General features: G+C 41.6%; 1 protein-coding gene across 1 annotated transcript in view; it reads left to right on the forward strand.

Moving 5' to 3' along the window:
* The window catches only part of puf60a (poly-U binding splicing factor a), a 71,069-nt gene that overhangs the window by 33,708 nt on the left and 19,293 nt on the right, over positions 1-18,068 (forward strand). The window contains exons 6-7 of the mRNA XM_039003660.1: positions 5,760-5,852; positions 5,942-6,155. Coding sequence (XP_038859588.1) covers positions 5,760-5,852; positions 5,942-6,155 — 307 coding nt within the window. The remainder of the gene's footprint in view (positions 1-5,759; positions 5,853-5,941; positions 6,156-18,068) is intronic.

An 18,068-nucleotide genomic window follows, 5' to 3' on the forward strand; every position in this document is an offset into this window, starting at 1 on the left:
CCTCAGCTGAACTCAGCTGTTGAATGAGGGATTCCTTTACTGTATGTTCTCTGTATCTACCCACAATGTTGTAAGGATATTTATTATTATTGCATTTGTGTATAATTTAAACTATAGCCCGACCAATATCATTGTCTCCCGTCAGGTGGTGCCACTCCTGTTCAACGCTCGTCCCTCAACCGACCTGTCTTGTAGGTCGTGGAATAAAAATGTTTATATTTTAAGCATCCGCCACAGAAAATGACAACATAGTTCCTAATTTCTGGAATTACTGAGCTCTCGCATGAATCTCTGACACAGGCAGAATTAGCTTCATTATTATACACACATTTTGACAGTGATTCAAAAATGTGCAATTGTGAGAAAGTGTATTCAAAGCGGCTCTACCTCCTGCAAAAATGATCTGAAAGCATATCGTTTGCCACTGACTTGATCAGCTGATTGAACTTGTTGCTAGCTAGCTTGCTGAAATACTAGGTAAGCAAGCTTGTCTCTAAATGTTTAAACCTGTTGAAATGAAATGCTACTTCTGCAGCTTGCTGATGTATAGTGCTGTGAAAAAGTATTTGCCCCCCTTCTAATTTTCTCTACTTTTTGCCTATTTTTTTTTACTGAATGTTATAAGATCTTCAACCCAAACGTAATATTAAATAAAGGGAACCCGAGTGAACAAATAACACAACAATTACATACTTATTTAAAGGTATGCAACACCCAATGCCCCTGTGTGAATAAGTACATTACACTTAATAACTGGTTGTGCCATCTTTAGCTGCAATGACTCCAACCAAACGCTTCATGTAGTTGTTTATCAGTCTGTCACGTATCTGTGGAGGAATTTTGGCCCACTCATCCATGCAGAACTGCTTTAACTCAGTGTGTTTTCAAGCAGGAACTGCTCATTTCAAGTCCTGCCACAACATCTTATTTGGGATTAGGTCTAGGACTTTGACTCCCATTATGTCTTGTGAAAACCAAACACTGCATTCCACATTAAGAACCTCCTACCAACGGTCAAGCATGGTGGTGGTAGTGTGATGGTTTGTGGATGCTTTGCTGCCTCAGGACCTGGACGACTTGCCTTAATAGAAGGAACCATGAATTCTGCTCTTTATCACAGAATTCTACAGGAGAATGTCAGGCCATCTGTCTGTGGTTGCAGTCATTGCAGCTAAAGGTGGTACCACCAGTTATTGAGTGTAAGGGGGCAATAACTTTTTCACACAGGGGAATTGGGTGTTGCATAACTTTGTTAATTAAATAAATCAAATTAGTATACTTTAAAAATATATATATTTGTAAACTCAGGTTCCCTTTATCGAATATTAGGTTTTGGTTGAGTATCTGATAACATTCAGTATCAAAAATAGAGAAAATCAAAAAGGGGGCAAATACTTTTTCACTGCACTATATTTGTAGACTGCTGCACCAAACCGGTAGCCTGGCTGACGCACATACCACGTGACACAGCGAGAGGAGCTGTGCCCCGATGGTCTGGACACCCTTTCCTTATTAATCCATATTCCACTCTCAAAAAGTGCATGCATTTATTGGGGGGTTGAGACCTCTCACTGTTTTTATGACAAAATACAATCGTTGTAATTGAAGGGGTTGCCGTTCGGGGGCTGCGTGTGACTGTGCATGTGTAGGGCCCTATAAAATCTTTGTTTTCCCAAATTCTTTTTTTCCCGGTTTTAGTTTTCCTGGTTTGGGATTCCTTACATCTTTTTTATTTTGTGACTCAAAATTACAACTGGATGAGTCCATGACCATGCATAAATCACAAAAAGTAATTGTGCATTTAGCAAGAGAACTGTTTGGCTAACGATGTTTCTGTACTGCACATGTGATGGCATAGTTTGCAAAACAAATGCCCGCCCGATTGATACAAATAATCATGATATCATTCTGCCCAATAGGCCTACTTTGCAGTTAACGTTTAATTCAGAAGGTTTTGTTGAAGGCCTTCCTCTCTACCCACAAGACGTTTGTCATTAGCATCGCTAACTGGCAACACAAAGTGAGAGACAAAAGTGAGCACTACACAGACAGGGGAATTAACATGCCATTGCTTCTTCAGAACATTGTAGGAAATTCTAATCCTTCATACATTTTTGTTCATGTCTTGGGAGAAAATGCAAATCAATACTTTTTCGACTAAGTTTAATACAATGAATTGATCTTCTACTAACGTCAACACGTTTTACAATATTGTTTAATTCCATTTTAACATCCGGACCGTGATTCTGTCCGCGTTCTCCGCATGGCGGATTTAATAGGGCCCTACATGTGGGTTTTTGAGTGAGAAAGACACAGAGAACTAACCAGTAAAAGCCCTTCATTATCGACTCATCGTGCCAACTACTGACAGCATCGAAACGGCCTCCCAGACTCTGAAGCCAGGAGGACCAGGCTACCAAAAAGGAATTGTTTTCAGAGATTAGCTCGTAACGTTGGATCAGACTGAGCAGTGTAGTCAATCGCTACTTTGTAATGTTGGGTTGAATGCAAGAGCAGCAGCAGCGGCTGATGACACTTGTGGCAGAACAGCAAGTGCTTCTTGAAAATTCTTTATATTGGAAGTACAAGAGTAGAGCTATGTATATTCTTTAAAATTACTAAACGACAGTCAATTTTTTACATGATGCATAACCACAGATCTACACCTCATGCTACAACTACACATGAATGTCAGTTTTTTTGTTTGGTTGTAAAACTGATTCAACAGAAGCTCAGATTAGAAAATACATAAGAATAAGGGAGTGGATGTTGACTGATATTATCATCTGATATATAGGTAACAGGCCAATATCCATATATTGGTTGGGCTCTAATTTGAACATATTAATGGGCAATTCCACCACTTTTCAACCTCATATTCATCATCTTCAGCACCAAACTAGTGTCTACATCTGTGAAAACAGCGCTGTGATTAATCAGTGATTAAAAAGATAAGGTCCTTTAAAATGATTCTCTGTGACATCACAGTTCATCTTAACAGAATAGAAATTAGGCTGTAAATGCTGTAAATGTTTATTGTAATTTGAACTATCGTGGGGATAGGGTGAGGGTTAGACTCGTGTCACGTGACTCGAGTCGTGTGATTATACGTGGCTTATTGATACAACTGTTTCCTACTATAGGTAGTTGGCTGCCTAGTGATGACAACATTGTAACTCTCCAATGTGAATAGTTGGCAACGAAGTTTCTTTTCAAAGTGCTACTGAATAACCTCAACTGATATGCACCAATTGCTCATGATACACATCATTACTCTAGTCTATCAATCCATTCCAAATCTTTATACTATACATGATGCATATGTTGATCTTGCCTAGGGTAGCAGCAGAACTGCTAGGACCGGGCCTGACTAACACAGTAATTTGTCTCTAATTTACTTGCGTTTGTGGCCAACCTTGGCCTGCTCAAAGTGAGTTGCTGTTGTCGGGAAGTCAAAACTGTCAAACTCCTTGGAGCAGCTTGATGCACATCAGCCTCGTTACTTTGTCCTCAAGAAGGATGTGCTCTTGCGGCCGTATTTACTGTTTTGGAGAAAGAATCACCTCTCGGCAGGCACACTGGAAACAGGGATAATGAACACAATCTTTGCCGATTTTGAGTCGGGGTACACTTACTGTAGCTGAAGTCCCTTACGTGAGGACCTTGCGTCTTTTGCGTGAAAAACACACACACACCACACTAATTTCCAAGCAGCTTGGGGGTTTATTAGCCTAAGAAGTATATTTGCCTTTGAAGTTGGAGCACATCAACTGGTATTTCCATCAATGAATAAAAAGCATTATTTTGGGTAACACTTTACCTGACACCCAGTGTCATAACACGTTATGACACGGTCATAACAGTTGACATAACTTGTCATAACCTGACATATTGCCATAACACTGTCACGACCCATATATTTACACCTATTGTGATATATATTGCGTTATTTTATGGCTTGTTATGACACCTACATAAGAGTTTCAAAATACACATTTATTCAAATTAGTTTTTTCCCTACCAAGAAGTTTCCTTTTGTTTGAAGGTTTCTCATAAATTCATTCTTTAGTTGTTTTTTTTCATCATATTTTAAATAACATGTAGAAAAAACATTTTATGACACTGTCAAGAAGCATTATGACCATCCTGTGTCACTTTACTTGGACTAAGAAAATACACTTTATGACACTGTCATGAAGCATTATGACCATCATAATCATCACATACATGCCCTTATATCAGTCAAAAAGAGGCTGTCTCGTCCTGCTCCTGAAATCTGCTCCTGCATTCAGCCCAGTCATCAGCAACAGAACATTGGGGTAGGTGCATGTCTGACATCAATGTGTGTGCAATTACAATGATCATTTAACATGGTCAATTTAAAGAATAATTATATAACTAAAACATACAGTTGACATGTAGGCTATGGTGTAATGTAATGTTTTGCCTTGTGGTAGGTTTTGTGGGTTTTGACACTTATTTAGGTGTCATAACAGCCATAAAATAACGCAATATATGTCACAACAGGTCTAAATATGTGTCATGACAGTGTTATGATTATATTACAACAGGTTATGACAAGTTATGTCAGCTGTTATCACATTTTATGACATGGTTATTACCGTGTCGTAATGTGTTATGACGTTGGGTGTCAAGTATTACCTTACTGGTATTTTTTTATCTGAACTTACCGTCTAACGGAAACCCTTGAGGGAGGATATTTTCTTGCTCCCCACGTCACCGCGAATCTCAGTGTTTGAAAATCAATGTTTTTAAAATGGTTTAACTTTTGATGATGTCATTGGGTAGAACCTTTTAACTTTAGAAATTTGTTAGACAAAACTTGAAATGCGCTGTTTTCACATACACTGAGTGTACAAAACATTAGGACCACCTTCCTAATACTGAGTTGCATACCCTTTTGTCCTCAGCAGAGCCTCAATTCGTTGGGGGTATGGACTCCACAAGGTTTCAAGCGTTCCACAGGGATGCTGGCCCACGTTGATGCCGATGCTTCCCACAGTTGTGTCAAGTTGTCTGGATGTCCTTTGAGTGGTGGACCATTCCTGATACACACAGGGAACTGTTGAGCATGAAAAACCCAGCAGCCTTGCAGTTCTTGACACACAAACTGGTGCGCCTGGCACCTACTACCATATCCCGTTCAAAGGCACTTAAATATTTTGTGTTGCCCATTCACCCAATGAATGGCACACATACACAATCCATGTCTCAAGGCTTAAAAATCCTTCTTTAACCTGTCTACACCCCTTCATCTACACTGATCGAATTGGATTTAACAAGTGACCTCGATAAGCTTAGTGACATAGCTTTCATCTGATCATTCTCTCAATAACAGGTGCTCATAATGTTTTGTACACTCGGTGTATGTAGACACTGGTATTGTGCTGGAGATAATGAAAATTAGGTTGAAAAGCGGTGTAATTGCCCTTTAAGTTTTTGGTACAGTGTGTTATAGTCATCAATATTTTTGCAACTATCCTGCCCTGCAATATAATTGTAAGCAATCTCTTGTAATTAGGAATAAGCTATTAACCATGAGTATTGATGGTAGTTGCAGGTACCATACCATCTTAAAATAAATAAACCCTAACAAATGTATTTTAATTTTAGTCCTAGCTGAAGTTTCTCCAGAGCGTATAGCCATTGTTTCCCAAACAGGTAAATCCCCTTTGCAAAGACCCGTCTCCCTGCTTCAGGTTGAAGCCTGACTTTTTTGTTGTTCCCCTGTCCCTCAGGGTTTTGCATTTGTGGAGTATGATGTGCCTGAGGCAGCCCAGCTATCCCTTGAGCAGATGAACTCCGTTTTGCTGGGAGGGAGAAACATTAAGGTGAGCTCTGTTGTCAATTTTTAAAGAGTTTCTTGATTTTGTTGCTCAATGCCATGACTACACTATTTTAACACACATCACACTTTAAGGTGGGACGACCGAGCAACATCGGACAGGCCCAGCCGATCATTGACCAGCTGGCAGAAGAGGCACGCGCCTTCAACCGAATCTACGTGGCGTCTGTGCACCCCGACCTCTCGGACGAGGACATCAAGAGTGTGTTTGAGGCGTTCGGCCGGATCAAGTCGTGCACTCTGGCGAGAGACCCCACCACGGGGAAACACAAGAGCTACGGCTTTATTGGTGAGGAAAACTTCTCCAGACTGCGACTTTAAATTGGTTGCAAACTAACCCCCTTGAAACAAATAAAATAATGCCGTTAAATCAATATATTTTTTGGGTTTAGTATTATTTCAGTGCGTTTGGAAAGTATTCAGACCCCCTGATCTTTTCCACATTTTGTTACGTTACAGCCTTATTCTGAAGTGGATGAAATCGTTTTCCCCCCTCATCAATCTACACACAATTCCCCATAATGACAAAGCAAAAACGGGTTTTTAGAAAAATTTTGTAAATGTCTTTAAAAAATATATATATAAAAAAAAAAATTACATAAGTATTCAGACCCTTTACTCAGTACTTTGTTGAAGCACCACTGGCAGCGATTACAGCCTCAAGTCTTCTTGGGTATGACGCTACAAGCTTGGCATACCTGTATTTGGGGAGTTTCTCCCATTCTTCCCTGCAGATCCTCTCAAGTTCTGTCAGGTTGGATTGGGAGCATTGCTGCACAGCTATTTTCAGGTCTCTCCAGAGATGTTTGATCGGGTTCAAGACTGGGCTCTGGCTGGGCCACCCAAGGACATTCAGAGATTTGTCCCGAAGTCCCTCCTGTGTTGTCTTGGCTGTGTGCTTAGGGTCGTTGTCCTGTTGGAATGTGAACGTTCACCCCAGTGAGATCCCGAGCACCCTGGAGCAGGTTTTCATCAAGGATCTCTCAAATTAAATCCAAATCAAATATTATTGGTCACATACACATGGTTAGCAGATGTTAATTGCGAAATTCTTGAGCTTCTAGTTCCGACAGTGTAATAATATCTAACAAGTAATCTTACAATTCCACAACAACTACATTATACCCACAAATGTAAAGGGATGGTATAAGAATATGTACATATAAATATATGGATGAGCGATGGCCGAGCGGCATAGGCAAGATGCTATAAAATACACTATATACATTTGAGATGAGTAATGTAAGATATGTAGACATTATTAAAGTGGCATTTAAAGTGGTCAATGATTTGAGTCTATGTAGGCAGCAGTCTCTCTGAGTTGGTGACGGCTGTTTAACAGTCTGATGGCCTTGAGATAGAAGCTGTTTTTCAGTCTCTCGGTCCCAGCTTTGATACACTTGTACCTCACGTTCTGGATGGTAGTGGGGTGAACAGGCAGTGGCTCAGGTGGTTGTTGTGCGTGGTGATGTTTTTGGCCTTCCTGTGACATCGGGTGCTGTAGGTGTCCTTGAGGGCAGGTTGTTTGCACACGGTGATGCGTTGTACCGACCGCACCACCCTCTGGAGAGCTTTGCGGTTGATGGGTGGTGCAGTTGCCGTACCAGGCGGTGATTGAGCCCGTCAGGATGCTCTCAATTGAGCGTCTGTAAAAGTTTGTGAGGGTTTTAGGTGACAAGCCAAATTTCTTCAGCCTCCTGAGGTTGAAGAGGCGCTGTTGTGCATTCTTCACCACTCTGTCTGTGTGGGTGGATCATTTCAGTTTGTCTGTGATGTGTATGCCGAGGAACTTAAAACTTAACACCTTCTCCACTACTGTCTCGTCGATGTGGATAGGAGGGTGCTACCTTTGCTGTTTCCTGAAGTCCACAATCATCTCCTTTGTTTTGTTGACATTGAGTGAGATCTTGTTTTCCTGACACCACACTCCGAGGGCCCTCACCTCCTCCCTGTCTCATCATTGTTGGTAATCAAGCCCACTACTGTTGTGTCGTCTGCAAACTTGATGATTGAGTTGGAGGCGTGCATGGCCACGCAGTCATGGGTGAACAGAGAGTACAGGAGGAGGTTGAGCACACACCCTTGTGGGGCCCCAGCGTTGAGGGTCAGTGAAGTGGAGATGTTGTTTCCTACCTACACCACCTGGGGGCGGCCTGTCAGAAAGACCAGGACCCAATTGCACAGGGCGGGGTCGAGACCCAGGGCCTTAAGCTTAATGATGAGCTAGGAGGGTACTATGGTGTAGTTGTAGTCAATAAACAGCATTCTTACATAGGTATTCCTTTTGTCCAGATGGGATAGGGCAGTGTGATGGCGATTGCATCGTCTGTGGACCTGTTGGGGCGGTATGCAAACTGAAGTCGATCTAGGGTGGCAGGTAAGGTGGAGGTGATATGATCCTTGACTGGTCTCTCAAAGCACTTCATGATGACAGAAGTGAGTGCTACGGTGCGATAGTCATTTAGTTCAGTTATCTTTGCCTTCTTTGGTACAGGAACATTGGTGGCCATCTTGAAGCATGTGGGTACAGCAGACTGGGATAGGGAGCGATTAAATATGTCCGTAAACACACCAACCAGCTGGTCTGCTTATGCTCTGAGGACGCGGCTAGGGATGCCGTCTGGGCTAGCAGCCTTGCGAGGGTTAACGCGTTTAAAATTTCTTACTCACGCGGCCACGGAGAAGGACTGGGGGGCTCGCAGTTCTTGGTAGGGGGCTGCGACTGTGGCACTGTATTATCCTGAAAGCGGGCAAAGAAAGTGTTTAGTTTGTCTGGAAGCAAGACGTCGGTGTACGTGACGTTGCTGGTTTTCTTTTTGCAGTGTGTAATTGCCTGTAGACCCTGCCACATACGTCTCGTGTCTGAGCCGTTGAATTGCAACTCTACTTTGTCCCTATACAGGCATTTCACTTGTTTGATTGCCTTGCGGAGGGAATAACTACAGTGGTTCCTCCTTTAAAAGTTGCAAGCTTACACCGCGGGACTTAGAAGTACCCAGCGTCACTGCTTCATTGCTCCAGACCACCACAAGGGGGAGTTAGAGCACTCATTATGCATTTGGGTCCCAAGGTTTTTATATGGCCATCATATCGAGTGGTTCCAATGACGAATTTGACGCGGGCCACCCGTCCCTGGTGACTTCAGCAAAGATGGCTGACAAAACATAACGTCATAATGAGTCAAGCAAAAAATTTACAATTGAGAGGAATATGTTAGTGAATGTAGAGACAAACAATTGTGCATATTTTTTTGTCATAAAGTTAATTTACGAAAATCGCTATTTAGCAAGTTTTTTTTGGTGTATCAAACTCATTCATTATACACTTCAACAGTGTCTATCGCTCCTGGGACATCAATGATTACACATTGTAACTATTTAAGTAAAGGCTGATTTGTAATTCATATATACAGAATAAAAAACCATACATCCTGCCAGCACGCCCACAAGCGTGCTGAATGACGCGCGGAAGAGGGCGAGGAATGAGATTGGAGTAACAATCCAGGCTATTTGTCTGAGACCGGCATAATAATGTAATGAAACAAGCAGGGAGCAGGTTTCGAAACCTCAACAATCTAGCCCGAAGTCCAGTACACTATCGACTGTGCCCAAATGTATTAATTGGGGTTGGGGCCGATTGTGGCTAAAAACACTATCAATTGGAATCTTTAACATGTGGAAAGGGGAAAAAATATTATTATTAGTTTTTCACAGGCATAGCAGGATGGGCTATTAGCTGAACAATAGACTATTCAACCTTTTTACTAAATAATTGTCTAATAGCCGAACTAGGTGTGAATCCTCCCCAACTTGAGCTAGGTGTGAACCCCCCCAAACTTGCAACAAATCATTTTCAGGACTATCTAGAAAAAGCAGCGGAGAATGATTGGATGAAGCTCTTAATTTGGCATGGGGGAAAACACGAGATGAACTGTTACATAAAAGCCCCGCTACAGCTAAAGAAAACGCTGTAATGTTCACAACTACATATACTTTGAACTCGCGAAAAGTGGGAGATGCAGTCAAGAAACACTGGCATGTTTTATCATCGGACCCAGCTTTGCCTGCTGAATTAAAAAATCCATCACTTATTGTATATAGGAGAGGTCACAATTTACACGATAAATTGGTCCCTGCCAACTGCCAGCCACAAAAGAAAATCAGCCAGGATCTTTTATGCCCTTTTCCAAATGGTAGCTATAAATGCAGAGGTTGCGCACAGTGCAACAATATGATGAAGTGTGAATATTTCTGCCACCCACATACAGGAAAACGGTTCCAAATAAAGGACATTATGACATGCTCCACCACCCATGTTATCTAAATTATTAATTGTCCATGTGGGCTGTGCTATGTAGGTTAAACCTCTCATTCTCTCAAACAGAGAATTAGTGAACATCAAAGTTAAAGTAGGAGAAACGACAGGAATTATCCAGTCGCTGTATATTTTAATGACCTAAAACGTGGCATTTCTACCTCTTTAGATTTTTTGGCATAGAGAAAGTTAAGATATCAGACAGGGGAGGTGATATAAATACTACTCTGAGTAAAAGAGAATGTTTTGTATTTTCACCCTCCAGACATTATTTCCTAAAGGTCTTAATGCCATGTTGTAAATTTGAACATGAATTATGCCCCTATTTCAGTTTACATGTGTTTCTTACACTGTACCCAATAATTTATATGAAAACTTGCTTGGTAGGTCGATGTCCTCATTGTGGTTTTACAGACGTGTTTAATACGTTTTATGTACACAATTTATTTGAATATTTATGAAATGCATATTGTTATATTTGGTAGCACTTATTTGTTTTTCCTTTGCCTCCAACCCCTTTCGATGCGTGGAACGGATGTGGGTGTGGCTAGGTCTACATAAGGGTGCTAATTTAAAAGACTCACAAAAGCTCTGACGAAGGCCGTGAGGCCGATACATAACGCTAAATAAAGATCAGTGATACTATCAAGAGCAGTGTGCGGGTTCCTTTTTCCTCATCTTATCGGCTGTTGCCATGCACCTGCAGAAAAGATAGCTCAGATGTGCGAGTGCCTTTTGAATTTTGAATTTGACTTTACAAACAACAAGAGGGCTTAATTGGAGTCTATTTATTCGGAGCCTAGACCTATATAAAATAACTTAACTGGCTGAGGTAGGCTATGAGGCTTAACAGCCAAATAGAAGTAGGATTTTTTTTTATTAGGCCTACTTACAATTGCAACTGGTCAAAAATCTAGTGTACATAAAACAATAATTTAAAGGAAAAAAGTCTGCACTTTCTAACTAAAACAATGTAACTAAAAAGAGGGCGCACATTTGTATTTCCCAAACTCTAAAAGTAATTGGAAAGGTAGATACATATTATGTGTGACATTGTGGTTACAATAAAGAATGTACCCAATCATGCAAATGTTTCCTATTAGCAGGACAATAGACTTTTTATAGCCCGGCTACTGTTGTGAAAATCCCTCAACTTGCAATGTATTTGATGCTTAAGTACTCTAAAGTGTTAAATTTCTAACTCAAAACAGCATTTCTTCATCAACATCTTTATGCTTTGTTAATCTTCTTGATCTTCTTCCTTTTTTTCTGTAGCAATTTTGAGCAAATTGCTCAAGGGCCACGGTTGATTCGTCTGTGAAGATGACGTTATTGAATGTCTCGGCAGCTTTGATCCATGCCTGTGCCTGCAGGACGTAACGTTGTTTGTTTGTTGTTTGTCAGACGAATCAATGGGTCGAAACTACAGAACAGTACAAAACAAGTGAACACACATGGTTAATGTTCTGAGATTTAAAAAAAAAAATATATATATATATATATATACCTGTGAGCGCTGGAACTCCACCTCCGACAGGCAGAGTCAACATTCGTGGCGGGTTCGTCAGGTTTTCGGTTCACCCTGACATTTCCATTCCTCTTATGACAACAGAACTTGACAAACTGCTCACCAGGCACAGCAAGGGCCACCCGGACCGTTATGCTGTTCTGCTATTCCAAGGATGTGTAACCGAAGAGAGATACCACGAGTGGGCACAGAATACATAGCCTTCCCGCTGTGGATGTCTATTTCAGCACCATTTCGCGCTGCTCTTAGACTAGCATGGAGAAAATGTTCAAATGTTCAAATATTCCATGATATTCTTAAGATATGTGTTGACTGAATATAAGCAAGTGATGTCTGCTAAATAATCAAGTTAGGATTCTCCAGAAATAAATAATTTTAAATAACCTTCTTTATTTACAAATTAGTGAGAATGTCTCACACCATATTCAAGAATAGCCTTTTTCTCGCTCACTCTAGGTTAAATGAAAACCTAATCTCCAAAATATTGTTACTTTTTAAACAAAGCGATTATTATTATTATTAATTAATTTAGAATGATATAAAAGCCCCTTAGATATTCTCACAGATCCTAGCGGAAAAGGCTCCTTAGATATTAATTTAGAGTCCTCCAATCCTCGAAATGTAATTATTGGTGGAGAGTCACGTCATTGAACATTTTTTTTTTCTCGATATACTGTAGGCCTACCATAGGCGAAATGAGTCTCACTAGTGTTGTGTAAAAATGGTGTAGGTCTTATTTATTTAAAGAACATATAAAAGTTAGAAGCAAAAGCCTACAACTATTTTAGCGCCGTTTCGTGCTGCTCTCAGGCAAGCAGGGGACTGGTCTTGATAAATCAATTAGATTTTTATTTTCACTTAATCTCCATTTGACTATTGGTTAGACAAGAATGAGATAATTAGGGTGCAGAAATGTTATGCTCTTAGTGTAACATTTATTTAACTAGGCAAATTAGTTAAGAACAAATTCTAATTTACAAGGACACCCTACTCCTTCCTCATAAATAGCCCAGTACTGTACTGCCGACCTTCATTTTCCGTTCCAGCAAGTACCAGTCAAAAGTTTGGACGCACCTACTCATTCCAGGATTTGTATATTTTATATAATAGTATAATGTTAAATAATACACTTTCAAAATGCAGGTGTTGATTTAGTTATGGATCCATAACGAATTACTATGGGAATAAATATCACTGAATTACAGAAATATTGGAACAAAGTTGTTAAATCAAGGCAAACAATTTAGAATCCTCCAGTCCTGTAGCCTACACCCGACCGTCACATTGTACAGCGCAGGGTTTTGTTTTTCATTTTTCTATGAATAGAAACACCATAATATTAATCAAATTAATTAAGCCAAATTTTTAAAAATCAATCCCATATACTATGTTATTACAAAAAAGGTTTTAAATTCTCTGGTAATGCCAATACGGAATACTATCAAATGCTTCTCAGAGATGCCCTCTGGTGGTCAAACTAGCAATAACTTGCAGTAACAGAAAAAGTGGCTGAGAATTAAATGACGTACCACAGAATGCTGCAGCAGCCCGCAAGGTGTGACGCAGTATGACGCACCATTTAAAGGAGGAACCACTGTACGCTGTTTATATTTGGCCATATTCCCCTACATCTTTCTATGGTTGAATGCGGTGGTTCGCACTTTCAGTTTTGCGCGAATGCCGCCATCTATCCATGGTGTCTGGTTAGTGTAGGTTTTTAGTAGTCACAGTGGGTACAACATCTCCAATGCCCTTCCTTATAAACTCACTCACCGAGTCAGCATAAAAATCAATGTTATTCTCTGAGGCTTCCCAGAACATTTCCCAGTCCGCGTGATCGAAACAATCTTGGAGAGTGGATTCCATTTGGTCAGACCAGCGTTGAAGGGTTCTAGTCACAGGTACATCCTGTTTGAGCTTCTGCCTATAGGACGGTAGGAGCAAGATGGAGTCATGGTCGGATTTGCCGAAGGGAGGGCGGGGGAGGGCCTTGTATGTATCGCAAAAGTTAGTGTAGCAGTGTTCCAGTGTATTGCCTGCGGTGCTACAGTCAATGTGCTATAGTCAATGTGCTGGTAGAATTTAGGTAGCCTTGTTCTTAAATTAGCATTGTTAAAATACCCAGCTACAATAAATGCCACCTCAGGATATATGGTTTCTAGTTTGCATAGAGTCCAGTGAAGTTCCTTGAGGGCCGTCGAGGTATCTGCTGGGGGGGAATATACACAGCTGTAACTATAATCAAAGATAATTCTATAATCAAAGATAATGTGGTCGGCATTTGATTTTAAGGAATTCTAGGTCAGATGAACAAAAGGACTTGAGATCCTGTATGTTGTTATGATTACACCATGAGTCGTTAATCATGAAGCATACACCCCCGCCCTTCTTCTTACCAGAGAGATGTTTGTTTCTGTCGGCGCTACGCATGAAGAAACCCGGGTGGCTGTTCCGACTCCTACAACATATCCCGAGAGAGCCATGTTTCCGTGAAACAGAGAATGTTACAATCTCTGTTGTCTCTCTGGAAGGCAACCCTTGCCCTAATTTCATCCACCTTGTTGTCTAGAGACTAGACATTGGCGAGTAATATGTTCGGAAGCGGTGGGTGGTGTGCACGCCTTCGAAGTCTGACCAGGAGGCCGCTCCGTCTACCTCTCCTGGGGCGATGTTGTTTTGGGTTGGCCTCTGGGATTAGATCCAATGTCCTGGGTGGTGGTCCGAACAAAGGGTCCGCTTCGGAAAAGTCGTGTTCCTGGTCGTAAAATTGGTAAGTTGACGTTGCTCTTATATCCAACAGTTCTTCCCGTCTGTATGTAATAACACTTAAAACAATGTAAGAAGTAATACATAAAGAAACTAAATACTGCATAGTTTCCAAAGGACTCTCTGTCGGCGCCATCTTGCGTCATGCAGATCTCTCTGTACTTTGCTCCGTTAATCTTTCCTTTGAACCTGACTAGTCTCCCAGTCTCTGCTGCTGAAAACTTCCCCACAGCATGATGCTGCCACCACCATGCTTCACCGTAGTGCCAGGTTTCCTCAGAGACGTGACTCTTGGCATTCAGGGCAAAGAGTTCAATCTTGTTTAATCAGATCAGAGAATCTTGTTTCCCATGTTCTGAGAGTCCTTTAGGTGCCTGTTGGCAAAGTCCAAGCGGGCTGTCATTTTGCTTTTTAATGTGGAGTGGCTCTCTGGTGCTCTGTCAGAGCGACCATCACGTTCTTGGTTACCTCCCTGTCCAAGGCCCTTCTCCCCCATTTGCTCAGTTTGGCCGGGCGGCCAGCTCTAGGAAAAGTCTTGGTGGTTCCACACTTCTTCCATTTAAGAAGGATGGAGGCTACTGTGTTCTTGGGGACCTTCAATGCTGCATACATTTTTTAGTACCCTTCCCCAGATCTGTGCCTCAACACAATCCTGTCTCGGAACTCTACGGACAATTCCTTCGACTTCATGGGTTGGTTTTTGCTCTGACATGCACTGTCAGCTGTGGGACCTTACATAGGCATGTGTGTGCCTTTCCAAATCATGTCCAATCAATTGATTTTACCACAGGTGGACTCCAATGAAGTTGTAGAAACATCTCAACGATGATTAATGGAAACAGAATCCACCTGAGCTCAATTTTGAGTCTCATAGCAAAGGGTCTGAATACTTACAGTATCAGTCAAAAGTTTGGACACACCTACTCATTCAAGTGTTTTTCTTTATTTTTACTATTGTCTACATTGTAGAATAATAGTGAAGACATCTAAACTATGAAATAACACATATGGATTCATGTAGTCACCAGCGAAGTGTAAAACAAATCAAAATATATTTTAGATTCTTCAAAGTAGCCACCCTTTGCCTTGATGACAGCATTGCACACTCTTGGCATTCTTTCAACCAGCTTTATGAGGTAGTCACCTGAAATGTATTTCAATTAACAGGTGTGCCTTGTTATGAGTTAATTTGTGGAATGTATTTCCTTAATGCGTTTGAGCCAATCAGTTGTGTTGTGACAATGTAGGGTGGTATACAGAAGATAGTCCTATTTGGTAAAAGACCAAGTCCATATTATGGCAAGAACAGCTCAAATAAGCAAAGACAAACGACAGTCCATCATCACTTTAAGTCATGAAGGCCAGTCAATCCGGAAAATATCAAGAACTTTGAAAGTTTCTTCAAGTGCAGTCGCAAAAACCATCAAGCGCTATGATGAAACTGGCTCTCATGAGGACCGCCACAGGATAGGAAGAACCAGAGTTACCTCTACTGCAGAGGATAAGTTCATTAGAGTTACTAGCCTCAACAAATGCTTCACAGACTTCAAGTAACAGACACATTTCAACATCAAGGCCTTCATGGTTGAATTTCTGCAAAGAAACCACTACTAAAGGACACCATTAAGACAAGGAGACTTTCTTGGGCCAAGAAACATGATCAATGGACATTAGACCGGTGGAAATCTGTCCTGTGGTCTGATGAGTCCAAATTTGAGATTTTTGGTTCCAACCTCCGTGTCTTTGTGAGATGCGGAGTAGGTGAATGGATGATCTCCGCATGTGTGGTTCCCACCGTGAAGCATGGAGGAGGTGTGACGGTATGGGGGGGTGCTTTGCTGGTGACATTGTCTGTGATTTATTTAGAATTCAAGAACACTTAACCAGCATGGCTACCACAGCATTCTGCAGCGATACGCCATCCCATCTGGTTTGGGTTTAGTGGGACTATCATTTATTTTTCAACAAGACAATGACCCAACACACCTTCAGACTGTGTAAGGGCTATTTGACCAAGAAGGAGAGTGATGGAGTGCTGCATCTGTACATGGCAGCTAAAAGTTGAGTTGTGTATACAACAGAAAATTCTAGAAAACCAATATAAATCAATAAATGTGATACAGGTTTATTAAGAAATTTAAGTCATCAGGCAGTTGTTGAAGTATTTTGGATGGTTTTAGTGGAGGATGTATCGATGGTCTGGAGGAGGGAGCATCTCGATCACAGCCAAGGGGAATAGCTGGTCAGAGACGGGTAGGTCAGCAGTACACATAGCTGTCACCAATATTCTCAGCTTCTCCGTGCATTGGGCTTTGTAGATAGCTAGCTACTCTTCCAATAATATTTGTGTAGCACCCACTTGGTTGATGCCGCCAATGGCGCATAGGCCCAGAGTAGAAAATCTTCACTATTTCAAGTAATTTCCATTTGGGCAGTCCTCTCACTTCAGGCTTCTCCGATGTTGTGGCATTCAAATCAAAACAGTTCCATTCAGCTAGCTAGCTAAGCTTAACCAAGTGCCAACAGTTAGCATTAGCGCAATATTAATAGATGTGGTAGTGTGAAATGGTAAAATGTGGGTTTTGGAAGTATTTTAACTTTTAACAGGTGCAAGACTTACAATAGTGGATTAATTGACAAACTCAGCAAAAAAATAAATGTCCCTTTTTCAAGACCCTGTTTTTCAAAGATAAAAATCCAAATAACTTCACAGATCTTCATTGTAAAGGGTTTAAACACTGTTTCCCATGCTTGTTCAATGAACCATAAACAATTAATGAACATGCACCTGTGGAACGGTCGTTAAGACGTAAAACAGCTTACAAACGGTAGGCAATTAAGGTCACAGTTATGAAAACTTAGGACACAAAAGAGGCCTTTCTACTGACTGAAAAACACCAAAAGGAAGATGCCCAGGGTCCCTGCTCATTTCCGTGAATGTGCCTTAGGCATGCTGCAAGGAGGCATGAAGACTGCAGATGTGGCCAGGGCAATAAATTGCAATGTCCTTGCAGTGACAGACCACGTGTAACAACACCTGCACAGGATCGGTACATCCGAACATCACACCTGCGGGACAGGTACAGGATGGCAACAACAACTGCCCGAGTTACACCAGGAACGCACAATCCCTCCGTCGGTGCTCAGACTGTCCGCAATAGGCTGGGAGAGGCTGGACTGAGGGCTTGTAGGCCTGTTGTAAGGCAGGTCCTCACCAGACATCACCAGCAACAACGTCGCCTATGGGCACAAACCCACCTTCGCTGGACCAGACAGGACTGGCAAAAAGTGCTCTTCACTGACGAGTCAGGGTTTTGTCTCACCAGGGGTGATGGTCGGATTCGCGTTTATCGTCAAAGGAATGAGCGTTACACCGAGGCCTGTACTCTGGACCGGGATCAATTTGGAGGTGGAGGATCCGTCATGGTCTGGAGTGTTGTTATTACAGGCAATCTCAACACTGTGCGTTACAGGGAAGACATCCTCCTCTCTCATGTGGTACCCTTCCTGCAGGCTCATCCTGACATGACCCTCCAGCATGACAATGCCACCAGCCATACTGCTCGTTCTGTGCGTGATTTCCTGCAAGACAGG

This window comes from Salvelinus namaycush, chromosome 11 (assembly GCF_016432855.1).
Source record: "Salvelinus namaycush isolate Seneca chromosome 11, SaNama_1.0, whole genome shotgun sequence".
Taxonomy (NCBI): Eukaryota; Metazoa; Chordata; class Actinopteri; order Salmoniformes; family Salmonidae; genus Salvelinus; species Salvelinus namaycush.